The sequence below is a fragment of the Urocampus carinirostris genome, chromosome 6 (assembly GCF_059441175.1).
Source record: "Urocampus carinirostris isolate Australia breed hairy pipefish chromosome 6, RoL_Ucar_1.0, whole genome shotgun sequence".
Lineage (NCBI taxonomy): Eukaryota > Metazoa > Chordata > Actinopteri > Syngnathiformes > Syngnathidae > Urocampus > Urocampus carinirostris.
Window position 1 is genome coordinate 7,453,187 of NC_142354.1, and position 23,026 is coordinate 7,476,212.

The 23,026-nt window shown below is 41.7% G+C and overlaps 1 protein-coding gene across 1 annotated transcript; it reads right to left on the reverse strand.

Moving 5' to 3' along the window:
• Positions 1–1,674: 1,674 nt before the first annotated feature.
• klhdc8a (kelch domain containing 8A) lies at positions 1,675–22,758 on the reverse strand. Its single transcript, XM_088337675.1, has 8 exons — positions 22,370–22,758; positions 19,178–19,395; positions 17,337–17,547; positions 15,904–16,068; positions 10,047–10,262; positions 6,523–6,624; positions 6,166–6,314; positions 1,675–3,758 (listed from the first exon to the last, which is right to left on the reverse strand). The coding sequence occupies exons 2-8, from the start codon at positions 19,340–19,342 to the stop codon at positions 3,705–3,707; spliced, it is 1,062 nt and encodes a 353-aa protein (XP_088193801.1). The 5' UTR covers positions 19,343–19,395; positions 22,370–22,758; the 3' UTR covers positions 1,675–3,704.
• Between the last annotated feature and the right edge of the window lie 268 nt (positions 22,759–23,026).

A 23,026-nucleotide genomic window follows, 5' to 3' on the forward strand; every position in this document is an offset into this window, starting at 1 on the left:
TGTTCAATTCTTCAGAGCGCGGGTACACAGCCTTTCATGAGCGTACCGAGGCTGAACCACGGCCAGAAATTTCTGGCCGTGAAGCAGACACTGTTGGGCGCTGTTGGACGTTTTGAGACCGCCATATAGACGAGATACAGCAGTGCTTTACTCGCGGTCGGAAATTCACACGCAGTTGGCCGCGCGAAAAAGTTTTGAGCTGCTCAAAAGTTTGAGCACGTGTTAAACCGCGTGCCGCACACGTGGTCAACACGAGGTAATGACGCGGAAATGACGCGGAACGACGTGCTCTGGCCGCGGCCAGGGCGTGGTTACACATGGGTAGGACGGGAAATTTCAGCGGGTAATCGTGGGTGGAGCATGGTAATAGCATGTTCTGCGCCTGTATCGCGGTATTATTACGTGAAATTAGCGTGTTACGCGTGTGACAGTCAAACGCCTTTCTCCGCGTATATACAGCGCGATTTGCCGAGCACACGTCAGTTGTGCTCGAGACGTCAAGGGGGTGAACATGGATCCCCGTCAGCGTAGTGACCTCGTCTTAATCCATTTTTATTTCTTGACATTTCTTTCTTGACAGATAATAAAATAAAAATGATGCCATAGCTTGAAATCTTGATCTTCACGGGACTGTGTCTTGAGTGGTTATGATTTCTACAGCCCGGTGTTATCCGAGAAATGCATCCCCTCGCTACTACAACCACTTTTACCTCGTTTTATCTCACTTTTAGGGAATGTGATGGCGAACATATAACCAAAACCACTTCGTCTTGCATTTGTTGGGAATGTAATACAACTTAAACCATTCCGTCTTTGTTTTTGTTGTGAACGTAATCGAACGGTAATGCACACCGTATATAAAATCCTCCCCCCCTGGCGTGAACGCGCATTCTGCTGTGCTTCCAACAAAAGCGATGTTATTCTATATAAAACGCTTATTAAAACAATAAAGCGAGCTAATTATAACAATTGGGAGATCTTAGTCTATATAACTCGTTTATTTAAACAATAAAGTGCGATCGTATTCTACAAAATGCGTTTGTTAACGCGGATGAAAAATGCGCGTTCATGCGAGGGAGTGGGGGGTGGGGGTGTTGCGTAGGAGTCGGATTGTGGCACAACACCGGCTCGGGAGCTTTTATACCCGTGGTCCACACGAGAAAATGACGCAGAAATGACGCGATGAGGAAGCGGAACAGTCGCCGGCGTCTGTTTTGCGGGCATACCACCGATGAACAGCGGGTTGGCCAATTTTGCGCATTTTCCATTGCGGGCAACCACGGGCAAAAAAAAAACCCGCAAAATTTTAGCCGTGATTCAGCCGCAAACGGCTGTGTGACCGGCCCCTAAATACAGAACAATACATCTTTGATCGTGTTGGGCCATTTACTATTTCAATAAAAGCAAATATTTAGCAATAATGTGTAGATTCGCATCTGGTAAAAATGCCACGGCAGTAAAAGCATACAAATTATATCAAAAGAGAATACGAGGAGCGTATACTTAATATTGCAAATATTCTCCCAATTTAAAAAGCATGTGCCGTGTGACGTCACTTTTGCGCGACATGACTGCCACCTGGTGGATAGAAATGCAAAACTCACTTCTGACGACGACCAAAAGGGAATGCTGTGACGAAGCAAATAGGAACTCTGACACAAAAGGGCCTAAAAATAGGGCAAAGAATACTTGATTTATTAGAATAGAATATAATTTACTTTTGTTGTAATTTTTTGTAACCATGCACACAGAACGAAATGTCGATACACCTGACCCGTACAGTTAAAATGTAGCGAGCCGATGCAGCCGCAGCCAAACAGGGCGCAGCCATTTTAGTCATTAGGTGACCAAACCCCCCAATTCCAACCCTTAATGCCGAGCGCCAAGCAGGGAGGCAATGAGTACCAATGTTGTAAGTCTTAGGTATGACTCGGCCGAGGCTTGAACCAGCGACCTCCCAGTCTCGGAGCGGGCGCTCTACCATCTTAGTTCTTGAATTCATAACGAAGGAACTTCATCCTCCATTTTCAAGGGATCCCTCTTGCTTACTGTAACCTGCCATCAAATTTATTATGGAACACTGTAGAAAATATCATAAATATTGCTGTAAGATTTGTTTTACAATCGCTCGACAGAAGTAACAAAAGTGTAGGATACAATAAAGCCACCAGGATACACCATAAATCGGTCTTGAGGTGGGAATAGCAAAGTGAAATTGCTATATTAGCTAATACGATCATTTACAGCCATGTAACTTGATGAGAGTAGCCATTGAAGTGTCTTTTTTACCTTTCATTCATATCATAAGCTTTGTTTCCATGGTTATCCTATATTATGCCTCTCCATTTGGCATCACTCTCAGTCTTGGGACCAATAGGTAAACAAATTCCAGCTTGTGACATGAAATTCTACGTTATAAAAAAAAAGCACAGAAATTATGAAAAACTTAAGCGTTAGCGCTAGCATAACAAAACACATTTTGTGCTTGCATCAACAATATTTGTCTTTTTTTATGCGTTACGTTAGTTTAAAAAGCAAAATAAAACCACAAGAGAGAAAGAGCATCGTGGGAAGTAGTTCAGCTGATAGTACATCGGCATTTTTGATGATGACCCAAACCGATAGCAGAGCATCATCTTAAATGGCACCAACCCATAGCAGGCTGCCATCTTAAGAGACAAACTGTAAATTTGTTTAAATTGGATACATTTTCAGGCATGTGGGAATATTTGGTCTTGACAACGTATAGTGGGGAGAATGTTGAAAAAAAACGGTATTCAAAAACATAAGGTGAAAACGTTTTGAGGCGAAAGGCCGTATCCTGGTGGTCTGCTGTATCACTATGGGCTTCATCTTTTGGGCCTTTTCCTGGTGTCAGAAGACATGTATGGCTGTCACTTATATAGTTATCATATCCTAATATCAATTCATCCATTATCTGCACTTCCTATCCTCAGTAGGGTCGCGGGGGTGCTGGAGCCCATCCCTGCTATCGTCGGACAGTGGGCAGGGGACACACAATTCGCTCGCTCGTTCCCACCTAGGGACAATTTGGGTCGGCCAATGAACCGGAGTGCCCAGAGGAAACCCACGCAAGCACGGGGAGAACATGCAAACTCCACGAAGGAAAGTTCAATCTCATGACCTCAGAACTGTGCCGCACACGCACTAACCACTGCGCCGCCATGCTGCCCTATATCCTAACAATCAATATATCATAAAAACACCGTAAAGTGAAAATGACATAAGGCGAGGACGCTGTATTGCGGGGGACATAAAACATATAGGAAGTCTCACTTATATATTTATCACATGGATTAATCAATCCACGAACAAAACGTTTTATTTCACACCGTACAGTGAGGAGGTGGGCTCTACTGTACAGCTTTAGTGCAAATGCATGATCACTATAAAAAACATTGCGTTATCTATATGGAGTTGAAGCCATCCATTATTGCACACGGAGAAAAATCATGAATTTAAATCATTCCCTTGAATAAAAGTGCTTATAATACCGATATACTAAGATACAAAAATAAACAACCCCAACGGTGCGCTAGAAAGACTTCCGCAAAAAAGCTAAATTAAAAACGAATCTTCATCCCTGCCTCGAGTTCCTCAGCGTAGCTTGCAGTTCTCTAAAAATCCAAGAGGGGGCGGTATTGCGTCACACAGCGAAGAGTGCGATCAGAGATGAAGACTAATTACAAATACTCTTCTTCTTTGATGTAAAGTATCTCGTGGGCTGAGATGGGAACCTACAAAATGGAAAGAACAAAAATAAAAATCCAATTGGAGACTTTTACTTGTCGTTTTGTGTTTTCTTTTGCCTTTTTTGTGCTAAAGAAACGAATACAAAAGCAAAACGAATAACCTTGTGAACAATAAGAATCCAAGTGAGATATTGAGTCAAAATATAAGAGATGAAACGATCCAAACACCCTACCACAACACAGATAAACAATTAAATAAAAATAATTTGAAATCTCTGTATGCAATATCAAGTCAGTAAAACTAAGAATAAAGGGACAAAAGAACAAAATGGTAAAGGATTTTATGCATTTGACTATAAAGGATTTTATACGATTGACAACAAGTTACAAGTATTCAGTTTAATGTAATAAAGATATTTACAAACTGTGCTTTAATTCAATGTACAATAAAAGGTCAGGGCAGGCTGTGTGGAACGCATAAGTGGGGATGTTTTGTCTAGTACAGTTCTGATAACAGGAGGCGTGGGTGCAGGACAACCAGAGATTGTTGGGCACAAAACAAGAACCTTGGCACGCCCATGGGAGGAGCCGACACGTCATCATGCGGGGAGAAGATAACCAATAAGAGAAAGCTAGTTAGCTGCAGATGACACATAGCCAATAGGGGATAGCCAATAGGTTGATTCTTCACAAGAAATTACAGTTTTATATTTTGATGTTTGAAGTCTGAAATCAGGCAAAAGGTCACAAAGTTCAAGGGGGCCAAATGGTTTCGCAAGCCACTGTAATAAGTAATCGTTCCTAATATATGTTTATATGTCAAATTTAATGCAATATTTTGTCTCGGATCATTTTGTTAATTCATAGAAATATTACAATTAATAAATGTTTACAAAAAAATAATAAAAAACGAAGAAAAAAAAATCAAATTTTGCTAAAAACTCGCGTCAAAATGTAGTTTTAAAAAGCATATAGTTCTAATGATCTTTTTTCTCATTTCAATTGAAAAATACCGATTTTAGAAGTATACACTATAACGAGGTCAAATCAGAATCAATCACGAAATGACAACAAAATGTAACGAAATGTAAAACGGCTGCCAATCAGGAAAAAAGTATTTCGATTTGAATCTCGGCAACAGTACGTCATGTATTCAGATTGAAAAGTTTCATCTTTTTTATAGACCAGTTAGCTTGACTAGCTGCGTCTGTAAAGTGTTTGAGAGAATTATTTCAGATGCCATATGGGAATTTATACAGGAGCACAATGAAATGAAATGAAATGAAATGAAATGATCTGCATTTATATAGCGCTTTTCAAGTCAATGACTTCCCAAAGCGCTTTACATTGTGCTTCACATTTCCCAATAGCAGCCGTGATCTGTGCAGCCATGTAAGGCGCTAACCTGCTTATTGGGGGTATTGGGGGTTCAGTGTCTTTACAAAGGACACTTCGGCATGTAACACGGACAAGCCGGGATTCGAACTGGGATCCCTTAATCCTAAAACGATCGCTCTACCTCCTGAGCTACTGCCGCCCAATCTTTTTACGTTTAAGCAACATGGGTTTAGGTTCGGACATTCTACTAACTTGATAGCTCATTTGAATAATAGTACCAGTATGTTTTTTGTTCGCAATATGGCTGTTCATGTTGTTTACTTAGACTTTTGCAAGGCTTTTGATAAAGTGTCTCATGTCAAGCTTTTACAAAAACTGAAATGTTATGGTATTAGTGGAAAACTGCTTGAATGGATAACTGCAAAGCTAATAAAGTAGCATCAAACATTTACATACATTTTTACAAGAACCCAGCATTCTAAGTTCGAATGTTTTGCGTGTATGTTAGACCCGGGTTAGAATATAATAGCGTTGTGTGGAACCCTTACTTACTCAAAGACATAAACCTACTGGAAGGAGTTCAACGTCGGTATACGAAGCGGATACCTGGGATGCACAATGTGTCATATCCGGAAAGACTACAAAGGCTGAACTTGGACTTTTTGGAGCTCTGCACAATTCTACTTGATTTAATTTTTGTGTTCAAAGTACTACATGGAATGATCAATGTGCCCTTTGATCAATTTTTGGAGTTCTGTCATGTTGATGGTTTACGTGGCCACAGATATAAGTTACGGGTGCCTAGACCTACCAGCAACTTGCACGGAAACTTTATTTCTTTCAGGATACCAAAAATTTGGATTTATTTTGCCTGACCGGGTTGTTAGTGCAAATTCGGTGCAAACTTTTAAGCAAAGGTTGGCAGAGATAGATTTTTCAAATTTTCTTAGAGGAGGGGGCGTAAGGTGACCAAATTTGGCCATGCTCACTCTCAGCATTAGTTTTGTGTCATGTTTTGATTAAAGTATCTAACAATACTTTCAATAAACATTACATTATTATTATCATTTCACAATTACAACGATAGAATACTTAGAGAATACTAGAGGCTTACCTGGTCGACTCCGCCCACCACCAGCAGTCGATCGCGAATGACGATGGAGGAGGCGGAGCATCGGGGAAAGGCCATGGACGATAAACTTTCCCACTTTTTCTTTATAGGGTGAAAAGCTTCGACCGTGGCCAGTGCGGATGGCTTGTGACCTAAAAGCATATGGGAAACTTCACAGTTTTCCTTTTCCATGGTTAGCATGGTTTTGCGTCTCCCTTTAGCATGAATGCAAATCTTGAGCGCAACAAATTCAAGCTTGTTGGGAGAGTAAAACCGCCATCAGATGGGGTCGCTGTATCCAGGGGGTGTACTGGACTTGTAAAAAATGGAAATAAGATAAAATAATAATCGTTTTCTTACCGAGTCCTCCCGCAACGACCATCCGTCCCCGCAGCGAAGCCACCACAAAATCGGCTCTTTTGGTCCTCAGGGACGGCGTCTCGTCCGATTTCAGCCACGAACCTGGAGGAGAAAATCGGAAACGAAAACTAAAGCAGGCCACACTGTTAAAAATTCACAAAATACCTTCGACTTATTTATTTTCTCAGGCTTGCATTTGAAATGTGTTGACTTTTGCCCCCGTGCGTTATCGAAAATTCAAAAGAAAGAACAAATGAAAAAAAACTTTTCAAACAGGAGAGAAAAAACAAAAACAAGATGAGAAAACAATGTCCAAAAAGGAGCCTATACATTTCTTTAACTAGAAAAAAGGATTTCCCAGCGATGCCAGATTGATTAACCTGCCTGCTGTAATGACCTGATGCCTGTTCCAACCCTCGCCTTGGACTCTTAACTTTACTGTCCAGTGCAAGTTTATTTCTTGATCTAGGTATTTTCTCGTTTTTAAAAGAATGCATTCAGGCGTCTCGTGTGTGGGGAATGAAGTTATGTACTATTTTATACACTGTTTTATTTTACGTAAAGTCAAATATACTTGTTCTAAAATCTGACTTCAGTGTTTGAGGGCAAACTATAAGAGGTTTGTCTTTAACCGCACTTTGCCTCGGAATGCGCCTTTTCTTCCTGTTTGTGTAGATAACAATGACTTAATCACAAGGGCGATGACCTGTCACCCTTCTCCCAATGCTTCAAAGGACGATTGGGAAAATTGCATCAACACAGGGCGGACTAATCAGCCAGAGGCTTGATTATGGGGCGTGAACAGTTCAGCCCATGTAGCATAAAAGGGGCAACCCAGAAGCCCCTGTCCTCTCCTGCATACGATTGTAAAATTGGCACAGACAGAGACCTGATTTGTTCAACTATTTGATTCGGCTAAATAAATTGATATGTGGACTATACTCGGCTCAATAACTTCTCCGGCTTCTGGACATGCTCCAACTGTAAGGGTTTGGACAAGACACATGAAGTGTCTTGGAGTCAGATTGCAGCCTAAGAAATGTTAAAACCTTACAGGATCTAGCCACTGCAACGCGCATATTTACTCTATCTGCTCTTTCTAGGTTTGTGGAGGTCCTGTGGTTCTTCTAGTCCTTTTTCTCTGCTGTTGCCCTCCGTGCATTAGGTTTTTTTCGTTCTTTTATTTTCTATCCTCACCTCGGATGCCATATTACGAAGCACAAATAGTTTTGTGTTTGTATTTCCCGGTGATCGAGGATTCAAAAATACCATTAAAAAAGACAAAAAGGCAGACGGCGGCCGCACGGTTATTTAGGTTATGATCACAAAATCGAGAAAAAAAGTGAAGGACAAGATATCTTTTATGCAAAAAGACGCATTTTGTGGCCACCTGTTTTCACAAACGTGTAATTCCGGCTTGCCCGGTTCCCATCTGCAGCTCATCTCACATCTAATTTATTTTCAAATTGGAGAAATGCGACACACCGCGTTCCTTATTTTCGTAAATATGAAAATATTGATATCATAATCGCTATGTTTGTCTAATGCGCCTCCGAAAATCGCTCCATTTCATCTTTGCAGAAACAATACGCATTTCGTTTCTTTCAGTTATCGGTCGCATTCATCCATATCAGTAGGTGGCAGAAGATGAACATTGCTTTCTTTTTTTTATCCGCTCATGAGGTACAACAGGGAAATATATCAAATGGCTTGATTGATTTTTTTGTTAGCTTTCTTGAAAAACAAGAAAAATTTTAAGAAAGATTTTATAAGGATGCAGTTCCTCCAGATAAAGTTTGGTAAACTTTAGTCTTTAGAAGGAGGGAGATTGTTTTTGTAGTACTAATTTGTGATACATTTTGATGTTTTGTCCATGTAAACGCTAAGCTAACTGTATGTGCATGTTTTTGACGTTGTTGGCCGCTAATGCTTAGCTAAGTGTGTTTGTATGGACAAGCGGTTAGCGTACCATTCTTACCATGAAAAACATTGACATTGTTTGCAGCTAACACTAATCTAATTTTGATGTACGTTTGAGCAATTTTCTTGACATTTTTGGTGGCTCACGCTAAGCTTAGTGTGTGTATGTAGATTTGTTTTGGTTGTTTTTGTACCTTTCTTACAATCAAAGTTAATTGTTTTGGCCAGCTAACGGTAAGCTAACTGTATGTGGATTTGTTGCATGTCGTTGCCATTTCTGTACCTTTCTTACAATCAAAAATGATGAAGTTTTCGGCAGCTAAGGATAGGCTAACTGTATGCAGATACGTTGTACGTTTTCAGTTTTTGAGCCTGTTTTACGAACGTACGTTTTTGGCAGCTAACGCTAAGGTCATGGGATGCACGCGTTGTATGTTTTATCCATTTTTGTACCGTTCTTCCAGTTGAACTTTGGACATTTTTGGTGGCTAGTGCTAAGCTAACTGTATGAGGCTACGTTGTAGGTTTACGCAGTTTTCAAGCCCATTTTACGATCGTAGTTTACGTTTTTGGCAGCTTACGCTAAGGTCACGGGATGCACGCTAAAGTGTTTTATTTGTTTTTGTATCGTTCTTCCAGTTGAAATATGGACATTTTTGCTGGCTAATGCTAAGCTAAGTGCGTGTTTCTGGATTTGTCGCATGTTGCAGCCGTTTCCATACCTTTCTTATAATCAAAAATGTTGTCATTGTTGGTAGCTAACACTAAGCTAACTGTGTGTATGTGGATTTGTTGCATGTTTTATCCGTTTTCTTGCCTTTCTTACCATCAAAAACGTTGACGTTTCTAGCATAACGCTTTGCTAACTGCGGCAATTTGGATTTGGGGTATGTTTTATCCATTTCTGCACCTTTTCTATGATCAAAAATGTTGACGTTGCTAGCAACTGACGCTTTTATGTGTTTGGTTTCATGCATGTTTTAACGATTATGGTGCCTTTCTTATAATCAAAGATGTTGACGTTGCAGCGTCTAATGCTAAAATAACTGTATGTGGATTTATTGCGTTTAAGCGGTTTGTGTACCTTTCTTACAATCAAAAATGTTGATGTCGCTAGAGGTTAGCGCTAAGCTAACTATATGTGGATTTGTCGCAATTGTTAAGTTGTTGGCATACCTTTCGTACAATCAAAATTTTGAACTTGCAGGAAATTAACGCTCAGGTAACGTTTTTTGTGTGCGTTTTTTGCATATTTTATCGGTTTGCGTACCTATCTTACAATCAATAATGTTGACGTCGCTAGCGCTAAACTAACTATATGTGGATTTCTTGCAATTTTTAAGCTTTCTCACAATCCAAATTTAATTTTTAAAGTTTTTTTTGTGCACGTTTTTTGCATATTTTCTCGATGCCCGTACCTTTCTTATAATCAAAAACGTTGATATCGCTAGCGGCTAGCGTTAAACTAACCATATGTGGATTTGTTGCAATTGTTAAGCTGTTTGCATACCTTTCTCACAATCCAAATTTTGAACCTGCTGGAAATTAACGCTAAGCGAATGTTTTTTGTGTGCGTTATTTGCATATTTTCTCAATTTCCATACCTTTCTTACAATCAAAAATGTTAACGTTGTCGGTAAACTTGGAGGCCTGGTGCCCGGCTCCCTGGCGTAGGCCACCCAGCAAGCAAAGCCTCCCTCCATCCCAGAGCACGCCAGCGTAAGAGCGCTTGCACGATAGATTAGGAAGAGACGTCCATGAGCGCGACTCCGTGTCGTAGGACTCCAAAGCCTTCACCGGACGCTTGCACTGGCGACCGCCTAAGAAAAAGAGAAAAACTAAGCATTGTATGTGACAAACTTTGAAAACGGTTGGCCATGATTAAAATCATTTATTGACGCTGTAAACTATGAAAAATATAAAGTAGCTCTTGCCTCAGCTAAAGCACCCTTTCTCTCTAAGATTATTGCTGCACATAAAAATCATCCGAAATTTGTGTTTGACACAATGGGAGAACTTAGTAGACGGCGGCTTAACCCAAATAGTTCTACTTATTCTTTCTGCAAATGAATTTATGGTATTCTGTAAAAAAAGATTTGACTCATCCGGGATGACATTTTAAATGAGCATTCTACTGAGACAGCCCTGGCTAAAGTAACCAATGATCTCCTCTTAGCAATTGATTACGGTGCCTCTTCAATGCTAGTGCTGCTGGATCTCAGCGCTGCTTTTGATACTCTGGACCACAACTTGTTCGTCTGGAAAAATGCATCGGTATCTCAGGAAAAGTACTCTCGTGGTGTAGGTCGTACCTGTCAGACAGGACCCAATGTGTTTATCGATGGCAATCTGACCTCTAAGCATTCTGATGTCCCCTTTGGCGTTCCACAGGGCTCTGTACGTGGTCCTCTTCTTTTTAGTATTTGTATGCTTCCGCTTGGTGATAATATTAATTCCCATTGCTATGCGGATGACACTCCACTGTATCTGCCACTGAAAACAACTGCTCAGTTCTGTTGTAGAAATGTGGAGGCCTCCCTTACTGATACAAAGGTGGATGTCACTTCATTTTTTTGTGCCTTAACCCACAAAAAAACTAAATGTTGATTTTTTCCGGTTCCGGTTTCCAACATGGCAGCGCGTATTTTCGTTGCGGCTGATTGTTATCCGGCTATCCTACTATTTACCACTGTCCTCCTGCTTTCCTTTTTGGATACATGCGTGGCCAATAAGACCTACAGTCGGGAGGAGCTCATCCGACTAGGTGGGTGTCTAAATTTCGACTTTTCGGGCACTTTCTATACCACCCACGACATCCCAAATGAGCTCCAAAGGGACTCGGGTTCGCCCTGCTTTCCCGCTCCACCGAAGAAAAAGAAGAAAAATCGGAGACGAAGACGGCGAAAAGATAGAAAACAGAAGCGAGGATGTCGTGCAGGGAAGCGTGTGAAGTTGATGGAACAACGACATGAAGATCTGTCTAATCCAACCATCATTTCTTCGTCGATTCTGCGAGTCAACCGACACCCGAAGCCCAACGCACACAACCGGCATCTCGTGACGATCTCCACAAAGGCTACAGCTAAGTCAAATGATTCAAAGCTAAAATTTGGTCTTTTGAATGTTAGATCACTCGCTCCTAAAGCTTTACTTGTAGATAATATTATTCGCGATTATAAACTTAACTGTATTGGTCTCTGTGAAACGTGGTTACGCCCGGATGAGTATTTAGCTCTAAATTATGCTTCTCCCCCAGATTACGAGAGCAGCCATTTAGCACGCACGTTGAAAAAGGGTGGCGGTGTCGCGCTCATTTCTGAAAAAACGCTCAAATTTACTCCTCGTACCTCTAATAATCACAAGTCGTTCGAGGCTCTTGTTATGAGGTCCTCTCCATTGTCAATCTATGTGATAACTATCTATCGCGCACCAGGACCATACACAACTTTCTTAGACGAATTTGCTGAACTTTTGTCTGAACTAGTAACCTACGCAGACAAAATTATAATTATGGGGGACTTTAACATTCATATGAACTCCCCACTCAGTTCACTCACTGTTGCGTTTCAGTCTATAATTGATGCTTTTGGTTTTAATCAACTGGTTGATTTGCCAACCCATAAAGATGGAAACACGGTCGACTTGGTTCTGACTCGAGGAGTTTCAACCTCAAACATGGCGGTGCTATCGTGTACTACAGTTATCTCGGATCATTATTTAGTTACATTTGAGGTGCTAGCTAAATGTAGTACCAAAAAAACTGAAGGATTCACCGGACGCAATCTAAGCACGGGCACAGTTTCTGAGCTCTCCGATATTCTTCCAGGAGCAGTTGCGTCCTTTCCTTCCTACATAGGCTCCATCGAACCACTCCTAAATGAATTTAACGCTACCCTGGCCAATGCCCTGGATTCAGTTGCGCCCATCCGGCATAAATCACGACCTAAAAGACGCACACCTTGGTTTAATGATGAAACTAGATCCCTTAAACGAGAATGCAGGAAATCTGAAAGAAAATGGCGCGCTACCAAGCTTGAAGTTTTCCATCAAATCTGGTGTGATAGTTTGTTGAAGTATAAAGCGTCCCTGGCCTCTGCAAAATCAGCCTACCTTTCGAAAGTGATTGCGTCACAAAAGAACAATCCCAAGGTCTTTTTCGACACTGTAGCATCGCTAACAAGGCAACAGACTATCCCAGATAGCTCCACACATTCTGCCCACGACATAATGGTCTTCTTTACTAAGAAGATCCAAAGCATACAGGATTAAATTGCTAAAGACAGTATTAATTCAACACATACTAAAGCACTCAAATCTCTAGATGCACGACATGGTGGCTGTCTAGGTATTTTGTCCCGTTTTAGTTAACTGTCACTCGAAAATCTTAAACAGATGGTGAATACGGCCAAACCGACGACTTGCCAGTTCGACCCACTTCCAGGTTCACTTATCAAAGGTCTCTTTGGCGTTCTTGCACCTTCAGTTCTAAATATTTTAAACATATCACTCGCCTCAGGTGTAGTTCCAGCTGCTTTTAAGTCCGCTGTCATTAAACCCACACTGAAACGACCCAACCTAGATCCAGAAAACTTATGTAATTATAGACCTGTGTCAAACCTACCGTTTCTTTCTAAAATACTTGAAAAAGTAGTGGCACAGCAGCTGAATGATTTCATGTCCGAGAACAATCTCTTTGAATCAATGCAATCAGGATTCAGGGCTAACCACTCTACTGAGACAGCTCTGATTAAGGTAACCAATGATCTCCTACGGGCAATGGACTCGGGCGCATCATCACTTTTGCTGCTGCTGGACCTTAGTGCTGCATTTGACACAGTGGACCATATTATCTTGCTAGAACGGTTGGAAAAATGGATTGGTCTCTCAGGAAGCGTCCTATTATGGTTCAGATCCTACCTCTCAGATAGGACACACTGCGTTAAATATGGCGATTTGACATCTGAGCCATTTAGTGTTACTTGTGGTGTTCCGCAGGGTTCAGTGCTTGGCCCCCTTCTCTTCAGCATTTATATGCTTCCACTAGGTGATATTATTCGTAAGTATAATATCAGTTTCCATTGCGACGCAGATGACACTCAACTCTATTTCCCGATGGAGGAATCTGCCACACTAAACTGTGGAACTTTGGAGGCCTGCCTCACTGAGATAAAAGAGTGGATGTCACTCAATTTCCTGCGTCTTAACCCTGAAAAGACTGAAATGTTAGTTATTGGTCCTTCTAAGTCCTGTGACTTATTCTCTAAAACCGCAGTGAACTTGGACAATTGCCACATCACACAGAGTGACTCACTTAAAAATGTAGGTGTCATTTTCGACCCTGATCTGTCCTTTCAAACACATGTGAAGAAAATTACTAGAACCGCTTTCTTCCATCTCCGTAACATTGCTAAAATTCGTCCTATACTTTCTCAGTCGGATGCGGAAATCATAATTCATGCGTTTGTTACCTCCCGTCTCGACTACTGTAATGCACTACTTTCCGGTCATCCAATGACCAGACTCAAGAGTCTTCAGCTGGTACAAAATGCTGCAGCGAGGCTTTTAACAAGGACAAAAAAGTACGATCACATCACCCCAATTTTAGCTAACCTGCATTGGCTCCCTGTTAGCCTAAGATGCGATTTTAAGGTTCTCCTACTACTATACAAAATCATACATGGACTTTCCCCCTCATATCTTTCAGATCTGATCTACCCCTATGTCCCGGCCCGAAGCCTTCGTTCCGAGAGCGCCGGTCTCCTGGTGATCCCAAGAGCCAAGAAGTGTTCCGCTGGTTCGAGAGCGTTCTCCATCCGGGCACCGGTGTTGTGGAATGCTCTTCCCCCTGAGATCCGATCTGCAACCTCGGTGGAAATGTTTAAATCTAGGCTTAAAACTCACTTCTACTCTATAGCATACGAGTAACCTAATCTTATATGTAATAACTTGTGAAGCCCTTAGAGACTAATTGTGATTAAGGGCTATACAAATAAAAATGACTTGACTTGACTTTTGGTCCAGCTTGTGAGTGATTTGTTCTCAAACATGCCCTGAACATCCACAAAGGCAATATCACGCAAAGCAACTCTGGGTGTTATATTTGATTCTAATCTGTCATTTCAGTTACACGTGAAAAATAATACTAGAATAGCTTTCTTCTCCCTACGTAATATTGCAGAGATCCGCCCGATGCTGTCTCAATATGGGGGGGATATTATAATTCGTGCGTTTATTACTTCTTAGCTTAATTCCTGCAATGTACAGACGCTCCCTTACTTACGAACATTTGAGTTAAAAGACGGCAGATACGAACGTTTTTTCGGGATGTCGAAAAATATTCGGACATTGCTGCAAGTTAGATTTTGTGTCGTGTGCACCTTTATCCGAGTAGAGGACAGTACTGTAGTGCTTCTTTCTGCCACGTTGCGCTGTGAGTGGTCACCCATCATCCACCCTGCTTCTACTTCCTAGTTTGTGTGTATACACACTGCACTGTATCTCTAGCGCGCTAAGAACTTTGACGTTTTTATTGAATAATATCTCGTGCATCCATTCGATATGGTTAGCGTAAAGTGTGAAGAAGAAGCGAGCCGTTTCTTTTGAAACGAAAGTGAAACAAGAAAGCTTGATGCGGTTGAGAAAATGGTTGGATTACTTTTTTTTTCATGCACTCCCTACCACAGAGTAGAACCTTCATCTTCCAAAAGTAAGTTAAACTTAACTTTATCTTTATCTTTATAGAGCATATTATTTTATGAAATGTTTATTTTTGCATGGACTTGCCCCCTCTTATGGCTCCGATTTAATTGTTTTATTTTCTTTTGTTGATGTTCACTGTTTTGTGTACTGTTAACCCAATGCTAAATCTATTAAACCCTGGTCATCCTGGAAGGGGGATTGCCAATTGTGAGGCCCCTTCTCAAGGATTCTTATTTTCCTCGTGCTGAGTTTTCCTTGCCTTCATGTTGGTTTCAGATCAGGGGATGGTGTCATTAGAACCTGCTCAGTCCTTTCAGACATTTTGTTTCCCTCGGATGATAATGAAATTAAATGTCTTTTCAAGTGTCCTTTCACTGGAGCTATCGTGGTTTGGATTCGGCACTCTCAACGCCGTGACCTGGGTTTGATTCCTGTTGCATCCATGCAATTGTGGTCAGCGATATGATTTGACTGATCCATTGTTGCACAAATATTCTAATAGTGTAATGTAAATGTCGAGTCCTTTTTTTAGGTTTTAAATAAAAGGACCATACGCCAATAAATTCAGAATCATTTTGCTTTCATTTTTAGAGTTTCAAACCAATTTAATGAAACGGTGTCCCTACGACCCTAGCATTTAAGGGATCCGACCAACCGACCATTTTACCCGGACACCGTATTGCCAGATGCTTTAAATCAGATCAATCAATCATTATTTTCCTCCGTGGCCCCGGCCCTCGAGTATCCACCCCTACATAGTACCTGCCACATAGAGCTTGTTGTCGAAAAAATTAGCGTTAGCGTCGTAGCGATGGGTGGGCATGGGAGGGAGGAGGGCCCAAACGTCCTTGCGAAGGTCGTACTGTTGAAGGACGTTACGGGGGAGAAGGTCGACGCCCATTCCGCCCGCCGCCAGGGCCCGACCGTCTGCAAGTACAAAGAAATTTCATTCGTTTTGTAAACATCTCATAGACACCTTTCCTAGCTATCACCGATTGTTAATGACAACATTACCCTGAACACAGACAAAGTCTTAATCGAACCTCAACTCTGAAAACCGCAAAATTTCAGTTGAAAACGAGCAAAAAAGAATTTGGGGTTTCAGGGTTACCTTTGTTTTTTAATTCAATTGTATTTCTTGTAGTAGCAAAACATGGTATGCCACCAGATAAGACGTGGGCGGCACGGCGACGCAGTGTTTAGCGCGTGCGTGGCACAGTTCTGAGGTCATGAGATGGAACCTCCTGTGTGGAGTTTGCATGTTCTCCCCGTGCTTGAGTGGGTTTCCTCCGGGCACTCAGGTTTCCTCCCACATTCCAAAAACATGCATGTCAGGTTAATTGGCCGGTCCAAATTGTCCCTAGGTGTGAATGAGGTGGGCAAGCAGTTCAGGGTGTCCCCTGCCTAATGCCCAAAGATAGCTAGGATGGGCTTCAGCACCCCCGCGACCCTACTGAGGATAAGCGGTGCAGATAATGGATGGATAATTGAAAAGGTTTGTTCAATTCTCTTTAAATAACAACCGTGGTAGAAGCTACCTCCCACAATGCTTTGTTTAGTTCAAAATTTCACAGAACAAACCTAAATTTGTTTAGGTATGTGTCCCAAGACTTGAAGTAATGCTATAGGGAGAAGCAAAAATCACGATAACCATGGAAAAGAAGCTCGTGGTGATCAAGAAATCTGAAGGCGGCTTAAGCCCGCTAAACTTTTGAAAATCAAACTGTGCAGTGTTCGCGTGTCTGTCGGCTATTAATCGACGTCATATGAAATACCGGTCCGACAAATGTCAGCGTCATGGCATCATGCAAATACTGACGTGCTATTGGCTAAACTACCTCCCACAATGCTTTGTTTCTCTATGTTGAGTTCGAAATCTTACTTAATGAACCCAAATTTGTTTAGCGATGTGCCCCAAGACTTAAAGCAATGCTAAATGGAAAAGCAAAAATATTCTAACCGAGAAAACGAGGCTTGCGACGATCAATACCGTAAAACATCGTGTAGTACCATACATGAATAAATACTGTATGTGTTTCCAATTCTATTTACCAGCTAGTTCACTGAATTTCTACCAAAAGTGCAAAATTTTCAAACCAGACCACCATTTTGCGCACTAGGTTATAAGGTGCACGTTCAAATTTCAGGTGCGCTTTACACGGTTGGGTTTTTTCAGTAACACGATGGAGACAAACCTTTAACAGCAACGGCCACGCCCATCAGGGCCTCCCGAAGGGGGCTCCTCTTCCTCCACCTTCCCTCCTCCGTGTTATACATCTCTACGGCTTTGAGGGGTCGCTGGTCTTCTCCCAGTCCTCCCACCACCAGGATCTGCTTTCCCAGTACCGCCACGGCGGCTCCGGCGCGTGGGCTGGACATAGGGGGCAGGCTCAGCCAGCGGTCTGCCTACGGGCAAATGGGGGGGGTCTTCTTGAAGTAGGGCTTAATCGATTTAGAAGATAAAAAGTTTCCACCAAATCTTTCCGCATCATGGAGGAACCTTTCGGATTCATGCCAATTGGCCACCACCTCTTAAGATCTCTGATGCCGATTGGCCCATTCCCATTGAAGTGTTTATCATACTGTAAAATTTGACCCTTTTTAATTTTTTTTGTCTCTTTCTACCTTTTTTTATTCCTCCAACTCTTTTTGTCTCTCTCTATCTTTCTCTCTCTCTTTGCCTCCCTTTTTTATTCCTCTCTCTCTTTCCTTTTCTCTCTCGCACTCTTTTTATCTGTCTATCTCCCCCTCTTAATCTCTCTCTTTCTCCCCTTCTTGATATATCTTCATCCCTCCTTCTTTTTATATCTCTCTCCTTCTTTTTACATCTCTCTCCCTCTGTTTATCTCTTTTTATTTTTTTCTCCCCCCCTCTTTTCTTCCCTCTCTCTCGCTCTCTCACTTTTTCTTTTTATCTGTCTATCCCCCCTCTTTATGTCTCTCTTTCTCCCTTTCTTTATAAATCTTCATATCTCCCTCTATGTGTCTCTTTTTATATTTTTCTCTCGCTCTTTTTCCTTCCCTCTCTCTCACTTTCTTTTTATCTCTCTATCTCCCCCTCTTTATCTCCCTCTTTTTCTCTTTTTTGTATATCTTCCTCTCTCCTCTTTACATCTCTCTCCTTTTTACATCTCTCTCCCCCTGTTTCTCTTTTTCTCTCCCTCTTTCCTTCCTTCTCTCTTGCTCTCTCACTCCCTTTTTATCCATCCATCTTCCCTTCTTTATCTCTCTCTTTCTCCCTTTCTTTATACATCTTCATCTCTCCTTTTCTTTACAGCGCTCTCCTTCTCTTTACATCTATCGCCCTCTGTTAATCTCTTTTTATTTTTTTCTCTCCCTCTTTCTTTCTTTTTTTCTATCTTTTCCATTTTTCTCTCCCTCTTTTTTATCTCTCTCTCTCTCTGTGTTTCTCTCTTTCTCTCTCTGTCTCTCTCTCTATCTTTATAGATTAACCAATTTATATATTGACCAAAAACAAAACTTTGAGCACTATCATCAAATCAGTCCAGAAGATCATGGGATGCTCTTTACCTGACAACCAAATTAGAATGACACAAAACAGAAATGTCGCTCTCTCTCTCTCTTTCTCTCTCTCTATCTCTATATCTCCCTCTCTAGTCTTCTCTTTATATATATCTCTCTTCCTCTTATCTTTTTATCTCTTTTTTATATATTTTTGGCTCGTCCTCTTTACATTTCTCTCTGTCTCCTTTTCATCTCTCTCTCTCTCTCTCCCTCTTTTTCTCTCTCTTTTTATCACTCAAATATAATAGAAAATAATCTTTTTTGAGTGCCTTATCATCAGGTGCGCCTTATAGTGTGAAAAATGCAGTCACTTTTGAGTCCGTAGAACGTTCTATAGACGATTTCTTTTTCACGGTTGGTATTTTTCCGGTGTTTATTATCATTTTCCACATCGTCGGATCAACTTCGGAGTACATTTTTGATAGTGATCTGAAGATTTGACTCGTTGATTCGATAATCGGGGACTATCAGAACAGCTCTAGTTTGAAATGGGCAAACGCGTGAATGTTTACCTCCGGGGAGTAGAGTTCCAAAGAGGGGCAGGGCCTCCCGGCAGCGTCGCAGCCCCCCAGAAGGTACATCTGGCCCCCCAGCTCACACAGCGAGTGGTAGACCCTGCCGGTAGGCAAACGGGCCAGGCTCTGCCAGTGGAACTCGTGGGCGCCGGGCACCGACATCCCCTTTCCTTAGCCAATGGGGGTACGCGGTCCAGGGAAGGCTGGAATCTTACCTGGATCCATAACACAAAGATAACTCGACTGTAAATAGGAAATATGACTAACTGTATATGATTACATACGAAGGAAATGTGAGGAACAGCACATCGAAACGAAAAATGATTTTAAAAATTCCAATTGCCCTTAAATGAAGATGTCCTTTTGGATGGAATTCTTTTTAACGTCTTGAAAATGAGAATTTTTAAATGTTCATTGGTATAATCCGACAAACATATTTTGGGCTTAACCTTGGCATCTATGGAACGTCTTTAGAACATCTTGAAGAAATAGACCTTTGTTTGTTTTTTTATTTCAATTTTCAACCAAATAAAGACAACTTTTGGACAGACCATTTTGAACATCTTTTGAACATCTTGGAAAAGGACAGTTTTTCAACTTTCATCTAAATAAACACCTCTTTTAGCTTGATTTTTCACAATTCAACCAAATCAAGATGTCTCCATCCATCCATTATCTTGCGCTTATCCGGGGTCGGGTCGCGGGGGCAGCAGCCTTAAAAGGGAAGCCAAGACGTCCCTATTCCCAGCCACCTCCTCCAGCTCGTCCGACGGGATCCCGAGGCGTTCCCAGAGACATAGTCTCTTCGGCGTATCCTGGGTCGCCCCCGGGGCCTCCTATCGGTGGGACATGCCCGGAACACCTCCAAAGGAGGCATCCAGGAGGCATCCTCATTAGATGCCCGAGCCACCTCATCATGCTCCTCTCAATGCACAGAGTCCCTCCCGGATGACTGAGCTTCTCACCTTATCTCTAAGGGAAAACCCGGACACCCTGCAGAGGAAACTTATTTCGGCCACTCGCATCTGGGATCGTGTTCTTTCAGTCATAACCCAAAGTTCATGATCAAGATGTCTATTGGAGAGGATTTTGACCTATTTTTAACATGTTTTGGTGTCATCCACTAATAGTCAGATTTCATTTTTCAACCCAATCAAGATGTCTTTTGGAAGGAACCTTGAAATCTTTTTAATGTTGAGAAAACAAGAGTTTTTCTGCTCTTTTAAGCGTCTCAAAGAATCATTTCTTTTTCACTCGACATGGTTGTCTTTTAAACATTTTTCAACGCTTCACTTTTCCAACAAATAGCGATTGGTGTCATGTTTACTTTTTCACAGAAGAAAGACATTTTTGGATAGAGATTGGCATCTTTTTAACGTCTTCTGAAGATGTCCTTTCAACTTTCTTTTTTTGACCATGGGCATTTTTGGATGGGCATTGGTGTCTTTAAAAAAATAATGATTATATATTGTCACATATTTTAATTACGTGATTATAATTAGTTATTAACAACATAAACCAGGGGTAGGGAACCTATGGCTCGGGAGCCATATATGGCTCTTTTCATGAGTACGTATGGCTCAGAAATAAAATGTAACTATTGCACATCTCTCTGTGGCGTTCCAAAATCAAGTGATTTCATCCCGATTTATGTCCATATAAGGCCAAAGCAACTTAATGCAGAAGTTTAAAAAGAAACCATTTAAACTGATTTAACAAAAAACGCTGGCAAACGACTTTGATAGAGTAAGCAGTACAGGTGGGCGGATCCCTGCATACAGCGCAAGGCACTTCCTTCTCTCTCTCTCTCTCTCTCTCTCTCTCTCTCTCTCTCTCTCTCTCTCTCTCTCTCTCTTCTCTCTCTCTCTCTCTCTCTCTCTCTCTCTCTCTCTCTCTCTCTCGCCCAGTGCAGTCGACACCGAAAGTGAATAGGACGATATGCTTATCGTTTGCAGTAATTTGTGACCTTTTTACAAAATAACTTTGCATGCACATTGTTTTAAAATCGTTATTAAGGACACATTACATGGAAAAAAAGTGCCTCAACACTCTTAACTGAAGGTGGAAGACAAATTGTAAATGACATATTTACATTGATTTGGGACACAGGATTTGGCATTATTATCATTTCATACATTTGATTAAATCATCAAATGACACACAGTGAAATAAAATGTGCTGATGAATTAGCTTTTGTCTAGAGAGCGTGTTTGGCAGTTTTTTCAATTTTGTCTGAAAATATATGATGTGGCTCTCTCATTTTCTTTTTAAAACATTTTTTGCTTTTATGGCTCTATGGGTCAAAAAGGTTCCTGACCCCTGTAATAAACTATGACCACAATACCAACATAACGAGTTATTTAGTTAATTTCTCTGGTGGCGTGACTAAAGACAATGAGATAACATCAAATGCCTTTTTGTATGTTGTCTATAAAAATCAGTAGAAATGAAATGTTTTTCAACAATCACTTTTTGACCAAATAAAAACATATTTTGGACAGAAATCGGTCTCTTAAATGTCTCCAAAAAGATGTGTTTTTGGGAACGTTCCTTCAACCATTCCATTTGTTTCAAAACAAAACAAGTCAATCAGGTCTTACGCATTTTTTGGACAGGTTTGAGATCAACGGCCATCCATTATCCATTATCTGCACCGCTTATCCTCAATAGGGTCGCGGGGGTGCTGGAGCCCATCCCAGCCGTCTTTGGGCATAGGGCAAGGGACATTCTGATCTGGTTGCCAGCCGATCGCAGGGCACACAGTGACAGACAATTCGCTCGCTCATTCTCACTTAGGGAAAGTTTGGACCGGCAAATTAACCTAACTTGCATGTTTTTGGAATGTGGAAGGAACCCCGAGGTTTGATCTCATGACCTCAGAACTGTGCCGCACACGCGTTAACCACTGTGCCACCGTGCTGCCCGAGATCAACAGCGATTTCTTGAAATAAATCGCAACGGACCATCACTAAAAACTCAAAGTCATGAAGCACAGAACCAAATAGAGCTCAGAACCTTCTCGAACACTCTCGACCATCCCCGAGGGAGAAGAAGACCCAACTCTTCGGCTGTGACCCAATTCAACCCGGTTAACGTTATCCAACTTTCCTCGTCGTCTAATTTTTGGTTCTTTTTGTACCGGGACCCCGAAGGTAAGAACGTTCTGCTGGAGCCGTGTGAGCTACTCACCCTGGCCGTTTCAGTGTCGCCGTCGTCCGGCGTGTGGCGACGCCGTCCCCCGGTTCCTTCCACTCGACGGCGGATCCCGGAGCTGAAAAATGAACGCCCGAGCTGGAGCTTCCGGCGGCAAAGGACGGGACGCCGACCGGCGGGGGAGGCGAGATGCTCGGCGGGGGAGGACGAACGTGTTCCCGCCTGCTCCCCCGGCTTCTTTTCTGGCGATTATCTCTCCCTCTCTCTCTCTCTCTCGTCTTCCTTTGCGAATTTGGGTCAGCGATGAAGAATTCCTTCCTTTCTTTTTTTTTCTGTCGCCAATGTAAATAAAAGTCATCCCTTTTATGGATGTTTTTTTGTGGATGCTGCACCTTGCTACAGCAATCGCTCATTAGAATGAGGTGGAAAAGCGAGCGACCTTCTTTATTATGAATGAGTGTTCGAGTTGAAATATGTACATAATAAGGATAGAGGACTATATTGGGGGATGACAAACTCGTTTTAGCCCAGGGGGGCACATGACACACAGAGAAATAAGAAAAGAGAGAAAGAGAAAGGTGACACAGACAAAAAAATGAAGAAAAAAAAAAAAATTAGAGGTTAAAAAAGAGCAAATGGGAGAAGGGAGAATGAGAGAAAAAATAGAAAGGGAGAGAAAAGGAGAAAGTAAGA

Bases quoted from the DNA above. Each gene is read 5' to 3' on its own strand.
- klhdc8a (XM_088337675.1), bottom strand. From the start codon at position 19,342: ATGTCGGTGCCCGGCGCCCACGAGTTCCACTGGCAGAGCCTGGCCCGT. The intron at 17,548-19,177 runs GTAAACATTCAC...ATTTGCCCGTAG, and splicing joins TGGAACTCTACTCCCCGGAG to GCAGACCGCTGGCTGAGCCT. The intron at 6,625-10,046 runs GTATGGAAATTG...TTTCTCCTCCAG, and splicing joins CATTTTTGATTGTAAGAAAG to GTTCGTGGCTGAAATCGGAC.